The 16,177-nt window shown below is 39.1% G+C and overlaps 1 protein-coding gene across 1 annotated transcript; it reads right to left on the bottom strand.

Moving 5' to 3' along the window:
- Positions 1-3,340: 3,340 nt before the first annotated feature.
- On the bottom strand, positions 3,341-15,229 carry LOC146519882 (myosin heavy chain, fast skeletal muscle-like). Its single transcript, XM_085157361.1, has 41 exons — positions 15,171-15,229; positions 14,929-14,978; positions 14,613-14,835; positions 14,372-14,515; positions 14,130-14,286; positions 13,925-13,952; positions 13,737-13,848; positions 13,551-13,643; positions 13,401-13,464; positions 12,899-12,997; positions 12,705-12,808; positions 12,473-12,611; positions 12,268-12,386; positions 11,006-11,155; positions 10,751-10,921; positions 10,357-10,663; positions 10,147-10,223; positions 9,914-10,001; positions 9,700-9,817; positions 9,458-9,581; positions 9,242-9,378; positions 8,885-9,140; positions 8,451-8,693; positions 8,140-8,316; positions 7,884-8,029; positions 7,698-7,788; positions 7,205-7,594; positions 6,970-7,096; positions 6,725-6,843; positions 6,303-6,499; positions 6,027-6,210; positions 5,768-5,933; positions 5,510-5,634; positions 5,108-5,416; positions 4,815-5,018; positions 4,607-4,732; positions 4,350-4,520; positions 4,100-4,204; positions 3,914-4,009; positions 3,663-3,794; positions 3,341-3,470 (listed from the first exon to the last, which is right to left on the bottom strand). Exons 3-41 carry the CDS (start codon positions 14,814-14,816, stop codon positions 3,453-3,455), a joined length of 5,817 nt encoding a protein of 1,938 aa, XP_085013487.1. The 5' UTR covers positions 14,817-14,835; positions 14,929-14,978; positions 15,171-15,229; the 3' UTR covers positions 3,341-3,452.
- Positions 15,230-16,177: the final 948 nt, after the last annotated feature.

Raw genomic sequence — 16,177 nt, 5'->3', positions numbered from 1 at the left:
AAAGCATGATAATATATTAAGTAATCCAAAGTATTCAGAATATGTTACTCTCATTGAGTAACGTAACGGAATACGTTACAGAATACATTTTGGGGCATGTATTCTGTAATCTGTAATGGAATACATTTTAAAAGTAACCTTCCCAACACTGTACACATATATATACCCATATATATATATATATATATATATATATATATATATATATATACACATATATATATATATATATATATATATATATATATATATACACAATGTTATTTTACAATGTTTATTTATCGGATAAAATAACTTAAATGTCACCGTTATTATTGTTTAGATATTTATTTATTTAGATTTACTCACGAACAAATAAAACACTGAGAAAAGCCAAACAATAACATTTTTAAGTTATCTAAGTGACTGATTTTTAACCAGAGTAGCGAAAGACCGCAGGGGTTTGCTGTTCTCGCTGGTGGAGATATTTGTAGTTTACACACACCTACATTCTTGCCTGAAAATATGTTAAAAGATATTTTGCGACCCAGAAAGAATAATAAGAGTGGTATTAAAACTAAGTAGCTGCCGCCATTGATAGAAACTGGAATCGGCTGGGCCACGCTATGAATGTTTTTTCAATTTTGTTGTTCAGGTGGAAAATCGGGAGAATGGCTCAGGGAGATTTTTGGGAGAGGCACTGAAATTCGGGATTCTCCCAGAAAAATCGGGAGGGCTGGCATGGATGGTTGCAGTAGGGGCAAGATTAGAAGAAGAATCTAAAAAACAAACAACTACAATATTAAAATATTAAAATAATTTCTAATCTAAACTTGGAACATCAAAGGACATTTCTGTAGACTAAGAAGAAATTGTACTGAGAAGTTGGAAGAACACCTCATGGTTCTTGAGTGCTCAAGAACCATGTGTTTGGTTCACAACACCCTGATGGACCACTGGGACTTCATTCAAGGATATACAAAAATATTTCCAGTCTGAACGTGTCACGGTTCGGGGTCAGTTTCTACCCAGTATTTTGGGTTTATAATGTTTTGGTTTAATTTTCCATCAGGGATTGTTTTCTTGTTCTCTTGTTTTGTTGATGATGACGATTATGTTTATTATTAGGGTTTCATGTTTCTGTTTATTTGTGTTCAGGATTTGTTCTTCGGTTGTGTCTGCTTAGTATGTCTAGTTCCATGTGTCATTTTCTGTCTGTCTCTCAATGTCGAGTCTGCGTCTTAGTGTGATGGTTTCTTGTTCCTGTTTTGTTGTGAAGGTCTGCGTCTCATGTGAGTGTGTTCAGTTTTACCTCTCGTCTCGTTAATGATTCCCAGCTGTGTCTCCCACCTGTGTGTAATCTCCCTGTGATTTTCTGAGTGTATTTAAGTCGTGTCTTCTGTGTTTGTAGTTGCTGGTCCGTCTGTGTATCCACCCTGCTTCATCTGTGCGTTTCCCTGCTGTCAATCTGTTTCGGCTCGCTCTCGTTCATGTTCGTGTTCTGTACTCAATTTGTTCCCAGTATAATTTAGTCTTTGTTCGGTTCGCCTTTTGTCCATTTTCATTTTGTGTTTAATAAACCACCATCACACCTTTACAAGTGCCTGCATTTGGATCCTCCTTTATTTTCCACATGGCTCATCTCACTCGCCGTGACAGTACGGACCAGCCAGATATGGATCCAGCGGCAGTCACCCACGGAGCTTCGGAATTTCATAACGGACTCAGCTTCAAAATTAATCAACCTGTGGTTAGAGCATGAGGGAGAAACGTTTCTCTACATTCTGGAAGCCAGGCTACAACGGCTTATTTCCGATTATCCCTGGCTATTGGACTCACTTCACACGCTGGTACAAAACTTCATCCTCCACGAACTCCACCTTCACCCCCCCGCCGCTACCGCTCGCCCACTCGCTTCCACGGAGGACGTGCCATCCGAACCGCCGGACGAGGGATTACCCGGCCCGTCGGAGCCGTCTCCGACAAGAAAGCGACGTTCGCGCCGTCGGCGTAGCACCCCACAGCCGGATGTCGGGACATGTAAGCCACCGGCAGTGGTGAGTGAGAGGGACACTGTTTCTGCGTTGCCAGAAACAAGGACGATTTATTCTGGGGCCATTTTCTGTGTTTCCACTGAAAATGATAGTGGTTTTTCTATGGCCGCTGCTTCAAAGACTGTTTCTCCTGAGCCCACGCTCTGTGTTAATGACTGTTTCCATTCTGTTTCCAAGCCTGGTGTTATGTATGGAGATGTTTGGGACCCTTTTTCACCTGCACTGATTCATTCAAGGGAATTTGTAAACCTCACCGAAACTGTTTTTTCTGATCATGTTCTCCCATCCACACTTTCACCGCAGTTTAATGTTGGGTCTGCAATTCAGTTAGCGGTTCAGTCAGCAGGCCAGCCGCCCTCAGTTCAGTCAGCAGCCGCGCTGCCCTCAGTTCAGTCAGCAGCCGTGCTGCCCCCAGTTCAGTCAGCAGCCGCGCTGCCCCCAGTTCAGTCAGCAGCCCCGCTGCCCCCAGTTCAGTCAGCAGCCCCGCTGCCCATTTGCATCCTCCTTTATTTTCCACACGGCTCATCTCACTCGCCGTGACAGAACGAGCCTGGCATGAACTTTTTAAACTATCTTTAAAAAGCTTATATATAAGTTTAGCAATGCTAAATAACATTTGGTGGTTTATACTTTTTATAGTAAGGCCCAGTAATAGTTTTACAAATGTTTATTTGTCATAAATAAATGGTGGCATGTTTTAAACTTTACAACAAGGCTCCCATTTGGCATTTATAAATGTTTATTAGTCATTGATAAATTGTGACATGTTTTACACTTTACAATAAAGCTCCGATTGATAGTTGTGGATATTTATAATGCATTTATAAAGTACAATTTTATATGCTAAAAAATATGTTTACAAATGCTTATTATGCTTACAAGATAGTAAATTAGTCTGAAAGGTTTAATATAGCAGCTCTCACCTATATATAGGTGAACACATTTGGCTCACTGTTTGGCAAAAAAACATTCAGGTTTTTCTCTTTCTCATCCTTAACTAATGCTTTATGAACCATTAATAATGGTTTGAGAAGCATTTACAGATTAATAACAAAAATATTGACATATGCAGCCATTTGTTTAACTGATGTGACAAGGGAAATTAATTGTTTAATGGAAATTTTGCTTGTGAAGCACAAATTTTTTAGGATTGCAAAAAATTGACTTTTAAATTATGATAGTTTTTGTGAAATGTGGTTTTCTTTTAAAGGTAAAGCAAAAGTGTTTTTTTCAAGAAACTACTGTGTTAAACATTGTATGTTTGATAGTGAATATTTTAGAATATACAATAAATAAAACTCTTTACATTTCATGAAATCATAATGAAAGTGTTTATTGAATTAATACATCATAAGCAGACAATTTAACAGTTAGTTCATATTTTATGAACACTGCCAAAAAGTTCCAAAAGAATGTGTCTTATTCAGCACTTTCACCCTGAAAAAAATAATGACAGGTAAAATTATTCAACGCATATTAACAGTAAGCAATTTATCGCGTGTTGTTTTTGTACAAGTATCTACACTCTCTACACTCTAATTAATAATACAAAGCAAGCAACATTCAACATTATATCAAACACTCATCTGATCAACATTAAATGTTGTGTAAACAAATTACATGAATTACCTTTCCAACATCACGGCTCTTGGCTCTCAGTTTGTTGACCTGGGATTCAGCAATGTCAGCACGCTCCTGAGCTTCCTCCATCTCATGTTGGACCTTTCTCAGTCTGGACATGTGGGTGTTGGCCTGTTCTTCCTGTTCGATGTAACAATATGTTTTGTTTTGTTTTGTAAATATAAGGTCATATATGTTAGTTATAATTCAGTTAAAAAGTTGTGCACTCCATTTGTAAAATCACAAAACATTTTACTCACAGCCTCCTCAGCCTGTCTCTTGTAACCCTTGACTTTGAGCTGCAGCTTGTCCACCAGATCCTGAAGTCTGACCAAATTCTTCTTGTCCTCCTCAGTCTGCATAAACAACAAACTGTTACTGACGGCTAAAGAAGAAACAATTTAGGAACTTAAATGTAATAAATATTTAGGTAAATGTGTAATCACCTGGTAAGTGAGCTCCTTCACTCTCCTCTCATATTTGCGGACTCCTTTAACAGCATCAGCTCCACGTCTTTGCTCAGTTTCAACTTCAGTTTCCAGTTCACGGACCTTTAATGCCATGATAAATAATGAGCTTTTAATAAATATTAAAAGTACAGAGAAGAAAAAGGGTTTGAGATCATGTGATGGAATCAAAGTGTTTTTTTCTTCTTCTTTTTTTAAATATTTGAAAAATAGTTCAAGAACAACATACCCTGGACTCCAGTTTCTGGAGCTGCTTCTTGCCACCCTTCATGGCGAGGTTCTCTGCCTCATCCAGACGGTGCTGCAGGTCCTTGACTGTGACCTCCAGGTTCTTCTTCATCCTCTCCAGGTGAGCACTGGTGTCCTGCTCCTTCTTCAGCTCCTCAGCCATCATGGCAGCCTGAAATTATGGGTGGTGTTGGCATTATTGATCAAGCATGAACAAGAATTTTGAAAAGATAAGATCCTGGTAAAGTACTAACTTACATCAGTGATAGCCTTTTTGGCCTTCTCCTCAGCATTTCTAGCTTCTTGAACTGCATCATCCACCTCACCCTGAACCTGGACAAGGTCAGTCTCCAGCTTCTTCTTGGTGTTCAAAAGACTGGTGTTCTGAATGAAAAAGAAACCGTTTTAATGATGTGATTCTCACTCTCTTATATCTCAAAGTTCTTGTAAAGTAATGAATAACAACCTGAGAGTGAAGCAGTCCAACACGCTCGCTAGCATCAACCAACTCCTGCTCAGCCACTTTGCGTCCTCTCTCTGTCTGCTCCAGAGCGGCTCTCAGCTCCTCGATCTCAGCTACCATCAGACCATTTCTGCGCTCCACCATGGCGACCTGCTCCTTCATGTCTTCCTGTCCTCTGACTGCATCATCCAGGTGCAGCTGAGCATCCTGATGACAAAAAAACAAATGATATTATGATTGTTTGCTTGGAGGTTAATTTAAAAAAACACAAACACACAAACGATCTACCAACTCACCTTGAGCTGTCCTTGGACATTCCTCAGTTGTTTCTGGGCCTCAGCAGCCTGTCTGTTGGCATGGCTCAGCTGAATCTCCATCTCATTCAGGTCTCCCTCCATCTTCTTCTTGACTCTCAGGGCATCATTCCTGCTCCTGACCTCAGCATCAAGAGTGCTCTGCATGGAGTCAGTCACCCTCTGGCTGTTCCTCTTGATCTGCTCCATTTCCTCGTCCTTCTCTGCCAGCTTCCTGTCAATCTCACCTTTTACCTGATTTAGCTCAAGCTGAACACGAAGGATCTTGGCCTCCTCATGCTCTAGAGTTCCCTTTAAATAAAGGGTTATTTCAAAATAAACTGGAGAAGGGATACTTTTATAAATTTAAATACAAACAAAGTACATTTTTATAAAATACATTACCTCAGCTTCCTCCAGAGCTGTCTGAATTTCAGACTTCTCAGTCTCAACAGTCTTCTTGGCCTTTTCCAGCTCATGGATGCTCTTTCCTGTCTCACCAATCTGCTCAGTCAGATCTGAGATCTCCTCTACAGAGCAAACACAGCCAAGAGTTAGAGTACTTGGAGCTGATATATGCAGATGTTTTTGCCACAACATAACATATAAATGAATATAAACATTAGAATCATATCCATATGATCTATAGCAAGATAAGCATACGCTGCAGGTTCTTGTTCTCTCTCTTCATGGTCTCCAGTTGATCCAGAGCCTCTTCATATGAGTTCTTCATCTTGAACAACTCAGTGCTGAGAGAACGAGCCTCCTTTTGGGCTCCTTCCAGCTCTGCCTGGCTCTCCTCATACTTCTGTTTCCATTCTGCCAGGACCTAGATTAATTAAAAATAAATAAATAAAATAATTAGTTGTTGTAATGGGTGTAATTTCTCCTTTGATGACAGAGGTTATGTTTAAATCTTTACCTTATCAAAGTTCCTCTGCTTCTTGTCAAGGTTGGCAGCCAGAGCATTAGCTCTCTCCACATCAATCATGAGGTCCTCCACCTCACTCTGCAGCCTCTGCTTGGTCTTCTCCAGTGAGGCACACTTGGAGTTCACAGCCTCAATGGATTCCTCAGCCTCCTGCAGGCGCTGGGCAAGCTTTTTCCTATCGTTTAAATAATTTTGTTTTTATTAAGGCTGAATTGGTTGGTTTTAAGTCTGAAAACTAATTTAAACAATGACAGTATCATGACTTACTTGGCCTCCTCCAGCTCCTCAGTTCGCTGGATGGCATCAGTCTCATATTTGGATCGCCACTGAGCCACCTCACTGTTGGCCTTGGACATTCCTCGCTGCAGCTCAGCCTTGGCCTCCTGCTCCTCCTCAAACTGCTCTCTGAGGAGATCACAGTCATGACGTGCTGACTGAACAGCATGAGCCAGGGCATTCTTGGCCTGTTGAAGTGACAGTTGATTTCAGATTTCGATATTTTATTGTTGAAATCAATTTTAAAGTCTAATGGTGAGAGGATAACAAATTTAAGAGGTAAAACCTTAGAAAGATATTAGAGGATTATCTGTCTCAGAGTTACTGAGTTTCTCTATAACTGATTAAAACTTGTCTCTGTTTTTATTAGTAAGTGCTGAAATTTAAAAGAAGATAGCAAATATAGTTCAGACCTTCACTTCCTCCTCAACGTGCCTCTTCAGTTCCTCAATCTGCTGAGTGAAGGCCTGCTTGCCCCTTGTGAGCTGAGAAACAAGAGCTTCTTTCTCCTCAAGCTGGCGACTGAACTCACCTGCAATTAACACACATGTATTAAGCCCAGTTTGTTCCATTTCACCCACTGATTGGTTGTAGTTTTAGGTACTTGTAAATGACAAATTTCCAGAGACAGACTGTTTTGTTGTTATACATCACTTACCATTCTCTGTTTGAAGTCTCGCCTTCTGGGCATTAATGTCATTCAGCTGACGAACATTCTCATCATTTTTGGCTTTGAGTTCACTCAGTTGATCCTCAAGAGTCCTGCACATTTTCTCCAAATTGCCCTGTCAACAAGTAATGTCATATCCATGTTAAAAGTTAATGAGCTGCTTTGGAGGTCCTGAAATGTAAAAAAGAAAAGAAAATGTGTTCTCTATAAACAATGTCCACACCTTTGCTTTAGCAACAGCCTCCATGTTGCTGGAGAGGTCATCAATCTCCATCTTGTACTCGCTCTTCTCTTTCTCCAGCTTCTGTTTGACACGCTGGAGGTTGTCGATCTGCTCTCCGAGCTCTGCAACAGTGTCAGCCTGCTTCTTACGGAGAGCTGCTGCAGTAGCTTCATGCTGCAGAGTTGATTCCTCAAGATCACGACGCAGTTTCTGGAACTCAGCCTCTCGCTTCTTGTTCATCTCAATCTGAGCAGCTGTTGCTCCACCAGCTTCCTCGAGCCTCTCACTGATCTCTTCAAGCTCCCTGGAGAGGTCGGCTCTCTGCTTCTCTACCTTAGCCCGAGCTGCCCTCTCAGCCTCAATCTCCTCTTCCAGCTCCTCAATACGAGCCTAGTTTGAAATTATTTGGATTTATCGATTAGAACCTGAACTAAACTAGGTTTTTGACTTATAATGAACAATATTCTTTTTGAACACTGGTCGTTAGTGTTACCTGAAGTTCTTTGATCTTCTTCTGAAGTTGAGCACCAAGGGATTGTTCATCTTCAATTTTGCTGAGAAGTTGGCTGATTTCAAAGTCCTTCCTTGGTGTGGAAGAAGTATGGTTTTACGATCACAGTCCATATGATTATTGCAATGCAATGTGTGTAAAGAAAATCATTTACAAAAAATGCCCTACTTCTTGATTTTCTCATCAGACTGCTGCTTGTCATTCTCCAGATCCATTATGGATTCCTGGGCCAGTTTCAGATCTCCCTCCAGCTTCCTCTTGGCTCTCTCAAGGTCCATGCGGAGCTTCTTCTCTTGCTCCAGTGAACCCTCAAGCTATAAAGTCATGTCAGTTGATTCAAGTGGTTGGAAAGACATTGATTTAGTACTAAAATTCTTTCCATAAAAAACAAAAAACTAACACATCATTATTATAGTTTTCTTACATCATCAACTTGCTGTTCCAGCTTTGTCTTGGACTTGGTCAGGGTGTTGACTTTGTCTTCCTCTGCCTGGAGATCATCCAGTGTTTGCTGATGGGCCTCTTGTAAGGCTTTCTTCTCCTTAGTCAACTTGGCAATTGACTCATCTTGAGATGCCATCTCCTCTGTCAGGTTTTTCACCTGAAATAATGTGAATACATTAAGTTTCATTTTGTTCGAGAATTTGCTGAATATTTGAACGTTTAAGGTGTCTATTCAAAGAACAACATTACATGCTTTAATTTAAATAAGAATACAATCAATATGAACTGAACCTTGTTTTCTGTGGCATGTTTCTCCTTCTCCACTTTGGCCAAGGTGAGCTCCAAGTCATCAATGTCCTTCTTCAGCTCAGAGCATTCATCCTCCAGCTTCCTCTTCTTAGCAGTCAGCTCAGCATTGATTTCCTCTTCATCCTCCAGTCTCTCACTTGTCTCTTTGAGTTTGGCCTCGAGCTGGATCTTGCTCTTAATGAGCCCCTCACACCTTTCTTCAGCATCCGAGAGATTGTCAACTTCCTATAATACATGTTGAACACACAAGTTAGATTATTTGTGAGTCACATTGTCCTAGTGTTTTCTTGATCGTAATTTTAACTACACTTTTAGCAAATAAATAATCAGAGGATGAGACAAACGTGTGGTCCTTTTATATATAACTCATATATCGTGAACTATAGGTGTAATATATACTTTTCTCCACTACTTACTGCAGCCACTTGAAGTTGCAGGTCATTCTTCTCCTGCAGCAGGCTGACCATCTTCTCTTCCAGTTCCTTCTTCTTAGCCAGAGCAGCAGCCAGGTCTGTCTGCATCTTCTCATAGTTCTCCTTCATGTTCTGCAACTCCTTCTCAGTCTCAGCACTCTTCAGAAGAGGCTTGATCTTGAAGTATACTTTCAGCCATGGCCAGTTCTTGACATTCATGAAAGAACGGATGTTGTACTGGATGGTGTAGATAGATTCTCTAAAAATCAAACATGAGAGTGTTACTTTGTGTCGTTGGATCTTAATATGAGGAAGGAAATACAAAAGAGAATACGATAGAGTTTACTACGATAATGTTACCTCCTCTCCATCATCTTCACAAACTCTTTCCTCATGACGTATCCTCTGCAGAGAGCCTGAGTCATGGTCACCAGCTCAGCCAGTTTCTCATCTCTCATCTCCTCAAGAGTGCCCAGCAGACCAGCTTTGAAAAACACCTATTTAATCATTGAAAGCATAAGTACAAGTGCAAATGGACAGTGTTTTGTTAATGTCTATTAATATAACAAAGTGTACCTTAGTGTGCCCAAACATGTACTGTGTGTGATCCACATCAATGGAGCCAAGCAGCTTCTCTGCAGCTTTCTTGTTGTCAATGAACTGTCCCTCAGGGATGACGCTGGCATTCAACACTTTGTATCTTTAAGAGAGATACAATTACAGTTGTTACTTGGATTTTTCTTCCGTCATATTCAAGTTTCCCCTTTACAACAACAATGAAACCATTTTTCCTTTCCAATATTGTAATGTGCTGTCACCTCTGCTTGAAGTCACCATAGAGGATTCTGCTGGGGAAACCCTTCCTGCAGATTCTGATGCCCTCCAGTACACCATTACACCTCAGCTGGTGGATGACCAGGAAGTTCTCCATAAGGCCTGAGAGTCAGAAATGCATAATGTTTCAAATCTTTTCTATATTCTTACTGTCATTTTTACAGTTAATATTACTTTGGGGTCCTGTGGGGGTTTTACCTGGGGTCTTTGTCTCGTTGGGAATCAGGCAACGGACAAAGTGAGGATGAGTGCTTCTTAAGTTGGTCATCAGCTTGGCCAGATTCTCCTGTAGATCGGCATCATTAGATGATAGGTTAATACTATTTAAAAATGAGCATTTAATTTATATATATATATATATATATATATATATATATATATATATATATATATATATATATATATATATACATATATAAATCTATACATACTCTGAAAAGAGCAGACACAGTCTGGAAGGAACCACCCTTCTTCTTACCAGCCTTCTTGCCACCACCACCAGCAGCCTCTGTTTTCATAAACAGTAAATTTCATCATTGGAATTTAAAAAATATTTTTCACAATATAATTTTAGCCTGCAGTATGCACATTGTAGCTATCTGTACTGGACATGGGAGTTTGTGAGCACTTTTTTTTCTTACCTTCAGCTCCACCATGGGTTGCGTACAGGAAGCCCAGCAGTTTGTTTGAAGACTTCTGGTAGAGCTGCACAACTGAGTCATTCAGTGGGTCCTTGTTCTTGTCCAGCCAGCCAGTGATATTGTAGTCCACTGTACCAGCATAGTGAACCAGAGCGAAGTGTGCCTCAGCCTTTCCCTTTCCAGGCTTTGGTTTCTCAAATGCTTTGGTCTTGCCAAGATGCTGATCGTGCAGCTTGTTCTTGAACGTTGTGTCAGAGGCCTTGGGGAACATGCACTCCTCTTCAAGGATGGAGAAGATGCCCATTGGCTGAGAAAATGTCACATGTCATATTAAAATTTCAACAGAGATAACATATGCAACCACATGTACATTTCTTCCAGAGCAGCTGTTTACCTTCTCAATAAGCTCAATGCAGGCAGCCAAGTCCATACCAAAGTCAATGAACTCCCAATGAATGCCTTCTTTCTTGTACTCCTCTTGCTCCAGGACAAACATGTGATGGTTGAAAAACTGTTGCAGTTTCTCATTGGTGAAGTTGATGCAGAGTTGCTCTAAGCTGTTGAACTGTAATAGTACAAACATGTCTAACTTCATGGCAATAAAGCCTTTAAAGTTTAAGAAATGTGGTGAAATGTTTCAAGTGCTCACATCAAAGATCTCAAACCCAGCGATATCCAGCACTCCAATAAAGAACTGTCTGGGCTGCTTTGTGTCCAGCATCTCATTGATACGGATAACCATCCACAAGAACATTTTCTCATAGATAGATTTGCACAGAGCCGAGACAGCATTGTTGACCTGGCAAACAAGAATTTATAATTATACAAAACCATATGAATACAGCTATAATGTTTATAATTATAATCAGAGATGGGAAGTAACGCGTTACTGTAATCTGATTACTTTTTTCAAGTAACGAGTAAAGTAAGGGATTACTATTGCAAAAACGGTAATTAGATTACCGTTACTTTCCCGTAGGAACGCTGCGTTACTGCGTTACTAAAACCGTGATTTTTTGCGAGAATGTCTCATGACAGTGACGTAAGTAAGTGCGACGTATGTGAAAACAGCTGTGTGCAGATCAACAATGGATAATACATGAGTGCGGGAGAGAGTATGAGCATGCAGCATTTAAAGCGTGGAAGTACTGACCTTACTTTGAGTTTGATTCCATAAAAAGTGACAAAAACATTAGTGTCCGTTGTGCGTGGGAAGAAAACTTCTTTTTTCAGGAAAAAAAACCCCTAAATTTCCAAGAAAGCACAGAGTGCGCTACGACGTAATGGGAAATTCACAGAGAAACTCGCAGATTCTTCCACTGACCGCTGCGGCACACCTGCACCAGGGTAAACCTCCGCCTACCCTACTCCTGCTTTACAGGTGAAAATAGAGCAAAAGGACCGCTGAGTCTTTGACTTTATTTATTTTCTGCTGTGTTTTACTTGCATCTATTTGAAAAAGTGATTGTAAACACACAAAAAAAATTATTTCATGTGCTGGAATGTGCAGAAAATAGGTTTAAATATTAAACAAATTTTTTCCAGTCAGAGAATGTTGCATATAATTAAATTTTTGCTTGATACATAAAGTTAAAAGATTAAAACTAATAAAACAAGTTTTAAAAAGAGACTTTTCCATTTGATTACATTTTGTATGATGGATTATGTAGAAAAAGTAGAATTGGGCTGAAAGATCTATCGCTTTATCACCTATGCAGGTTGTAAATCGTGTTTTTAAAAAGTAACTAAGTAACTAAGTAATTAATTACTTTTGAAAATAAGTAATCAGTAAAGTAACGGGGTTACTTTTTGGGGGAAGTAATCAGTAATTAGTTACTGATTACTTTTTTCAAATAACTTGACCAACACTGATTATAATATGATAATACAAGTCTCCCTTTTTTAAATTACCTGTGGGACGGTCTGACCTTTGGTCACCATCTCATTGCCAACCTTGACTCTTGGGTAGCACAAAGCTTTCAGCATATCAGCCGAGTTCAGGCCCAGCAGATACGCAATCTTGTCAGCCACTGTTGGATTAAAACAAATCATTATAATACCTAATAAATACAAATTACTGCAAACATTTTTCCATTATAGAACTTTTTCACAATACCCTCAGTGCCATCAGGTTCAGCCTGCTCTTCACGCTGCTTCTGCTTGAATTTCATGTTGCCATGATGCATCACAGCACCAGTCAGCTTGTAGATGCTTAACTTCTCATCAGCACTAAAGCCCAAGATGTCAATAGCAGTCTGTAAGAAAAAAATGAAATCAGCTATTAATAAATAAAACAAAAGAAGATATTTCTGGTTAAGTATAAGATTCTGTGTCAAATGTGATTTTACATCTGTTGCAATGAACTCCTCCACATCATCGATGCTCTTGACAGTGATTTCACCCTGACTGATCATTGGATAGTCATAAGGGTTAGTTGTGATCAGAAGAGCCTCTGAAAGGAGAAATGAAGTTAACTTGTTTTTTGCTTAGAATGTGATCTTAATGGTTTTAAAATTTAAATTTAGGTGTCCTGTTAACATACCCAGAAGCTCAGGCTTGTGGCCTGTCATCAGCTGATAGAAGATATGGTAGCTCCTCTCAGCAGACAACTGGAAGGTGACACGGGACTTCTCCAGCAGATCTAAGAAGAACAAAGTCATTTAGATACTGTAGACATTTGACATCACAGACAAAACTGCAAAATGGATCATACATGCATTCATTTCCTTGGCTGTCATTGGGGGTGTTTGAAACTTTTTTCAGTTTTGTTGCTTTACTAATAACGTGCTTCACAGTATACCTTATTATACTTTAAATGTTCTGTGAAGATGCAATATGTTCCTACTTATACTAACACACATGATAACTACTGGGTTACAGTATATAACTTACATATATAGTGTAACCAAACTGTTCATGCATCCGTGTGTTTCACCAAAATAGACAATATTACTTCTTCTGAAATTAAGTGACTCATCTCTTTATGTGCTGTAAAATAATTTCTATCACAGATAATGGTAATCTGCACTGTGGTTCAAACTTACATGTTTCAATATCAGCTGAAGACAGCTTGCCAGATGTGCCAAAGTGAATCCTGATGAATTTACCCTACAGGGGTAGATCTTTATTAATATTGCCTTTCATGAGAGAAGTAGTAAAAAGCTCATTTACATTAACTTGTTTTAATCACTTACAAAACGAGAGGAGTTGTCATTTCTCACAGTCTTGGCATTACCGTAGGCCTCCAACAGAGGGTTGGCAGCAACAATCTGATCCTCAAGAGAGCCCTGCAAGAATATATTGTTTTTATGTGAGCTGATCTTCCAAAATTGATTTTCTTTTTCTGTCACAAAGACTTTGATGCAGAATAAAAAATCTACCTGCATTTTGCCAGGTGTTGGCTCAGCCTTCTTAGCTCCAAGAGCTGCAATTGTTGCAAAGTACTGGATGACACGTTTGGTGTTGACAGTCTTTCCTGCACCGGATTCTCCACTGGGATTTAGGGGACACATTGTTAAAATGCCTTAAAGTTTTTATATATTTTGCATACAGTTTTTATTATACTCACGTAATCAGGACAGACTGGTTCTCACGATCTAAAAGAAAAACATATAAGCATGTCTTGAATAATCTTAGGATTCATTTATTTCCTGTCACTTATAAGTAGCTATGTGCTAAGAAGCAAATTTTTTTTCCACGCAATTATTAATGGTCGTCTCTTTAAATAGAAGTCCTAAATGCATTTAAAGTCTTTAATAGGGAATTGAGCTTACCAGTGAGCATGAACTGATAGGCATTGTCAGAGATGGAGAAGATGTGGGGTGGAGCCTCAATCCTCTTCTTTCCTCTGTATGCTCCTACACATGTAGCATCATATACAGGAAGCCACTTATAGGGATTGACGACAACGCAGAACAACCCAGAGTAGGTCTGTATCATAGAGAATAAATATCATTTAAACATTTACAGACCAGCATGATATTTTCCTTTCACACACAGCAATGTGAAAACTTACGTAGATCATCCATGATGCATAACGCTCTTTGAGGTTAAACAACACAGATGGCTCATTAAGGTGGGTCATCATGGCCATGTCCTCCATCTTATCAAACTTTGGAGGGTTTCTAGGGTGGATTTCATCCTCCTTTACAGTGACTGTCTGAATAGAAAATTAAGATCACTTAGAAAAAATCAGCTTTCAAAGTTCAGCACTGTATATTTGACAAATAGATAAAGTACATTGATAATTCATCTACCTTTCCTCCGTCTGTCTCAACAGTGGCTTTACCACCCTCCTTCTTGGTAAGTTTCCCCTTGACATACATCTCATCAGTATCAGTCACAAAGAAGGCCGTCTTGGCATCAAATGGAGCAGTCTGGGCCTCAATCCTCTCCTTTTCTGGCTTGCGGAGGTAAATGGACGCCGCGCCATACTGCGCCATCTCCGCGTCTGTGCTCATGGTGGCACTTTACTAGAGACTGAAAATATGATGGATTGACACATAAATCATTTACTGTACTTATTATACAAACCATAATTGACATCCATTCTTTTTGATTCGTGGATTTTACCTCAGCTGATGCAAACAGAACTTCCTTGGTATCCTGTGTATGTCAAGGTGCTATAAAATAAGTAAACGTACATCAATGGACATTTTACTCTTCAGTTTAAGAATCCATTCAAAATGCAAAATTTTCAGTGTGAATAAAAAAAATAACTAACTCAACACTTAAAAATGTAAAATATAAACTTAATGAGAGCATATAATACACAGTAGAATATACATGGTAGCTGAATCCTTTACTGTACTCACCCGTCTTAGATGCCTGTCAGTTAGAGCAAATGTCCAGAGCTGCTGCTTTTATAGACAACGGCTCTGCTTCCTCAGCATTTACACTCTCCTTAGTTTGGTCATGAATGTCTGTCATCTTGCTTCTTGATACTGATATGGTCAAAAATAAATGAATTATCTTGCTTCATTTACTACATATGTAATCCCTCTTTTCTAATATAACATACTTTCAAATATAAACAATTCAGCTGTATTCCTTAGTGAAAAAGATGTTGCGAATGTATTGTGGTTTATTTGGTATATTTCTTTAAGTGATTATGCTCCTAAATATGGAAAATGTAAGAAATGTTAACAATATAGTTAGTGGTAAATTAAAATAGTGCTCTGCATGGTTTGGGGATTATTCATTCTAATAACTCTTGAAGATAAATGGATATTAATTTGATACAGTTTATACTAAGCTTGTGTGTCTGTCCAACTATCTTTGATATTTTGATAGCCAGTTTTAAACTTCTAGTGCCACTGGTGTATAATTACAGGACATAAAAATCGTCAGACTTTCTGTTATTGCCAGAAGGGTGTTATATATAGCTACTGGAAACATAATATTAAAAAATGTATTACTATAAAATGGTTTGTTATAAATACATTTAATTTCTGTGCAGACAGAAGTGAGCGCACAGCTTTTAGCTTACAATTTTGATAAACTAATTAAATGATATATTCTTACAGGAAGGGAAAATCTGGGATCATAGCAAGGATTAGCTTTTATTTCCAAAGCTTGCACAGACCAGAGCAGACACACAGCATTACAACCAAAAAGGGAAACACTTTTTGATCTGCTTTTTATTTAGCCCAGTGCTTTGGTAGGTGCACTTCTATCTGGACAAGTGCACTGAAATTTCTTAATTGTGATGGAGCTACTAACTCTCTCACTAGAGAGAGCTAGTGATGAGTACTGTCTGATCACTTAGACATCTATGGATGCCACTAACATGCACAAAATCCCCCAATTTAATTGACAATTC

The sequence above is a fragment of the Neolamprologus multifasciatus genome, chromosome 4 (genome assembly GCF_963576455.1).
Source record: "Neolamprologus multifasciatus chromosome 4, fNeoMul1.2, whole genome shotgun sequence".
NCBI lineage: Eukaryota > Metazoa > Chordata > Actinopteri > Cichliformes > Cichlidae > Neolamprologus > Neolamprologus multifasciatus.
Note: the sequence above shows the minus strand (reverse complement) of the source record. Positions and strands in the feature narration are given on the sequence as shown.

Bases quoted from the DNA above. Each gene is read 5' to 3' on its own strand.
- LOC146519882 (XM_085157361.1), bottom strand. From the start codon at position 14,816: ATGAGCACAGACGCGGAGATGGCGCAGTATGGCGCGGCGTCCATTTAC. The intron at 12,998-13,400 runs GTAAGTTTGAAC...TGTTCTTCTTAG, and splicing joins TTCAGCTGATATTGAAACAT to ATCTGCTGGAGAAGTCCCGT. The intron at 9,818-9,913 runs GTAAAACCCCCA...TCTGACTCTCAG, and splicing joins CAACGAGACAAAGACCCCAG to GCCTTATGGAGAACTTCCTG.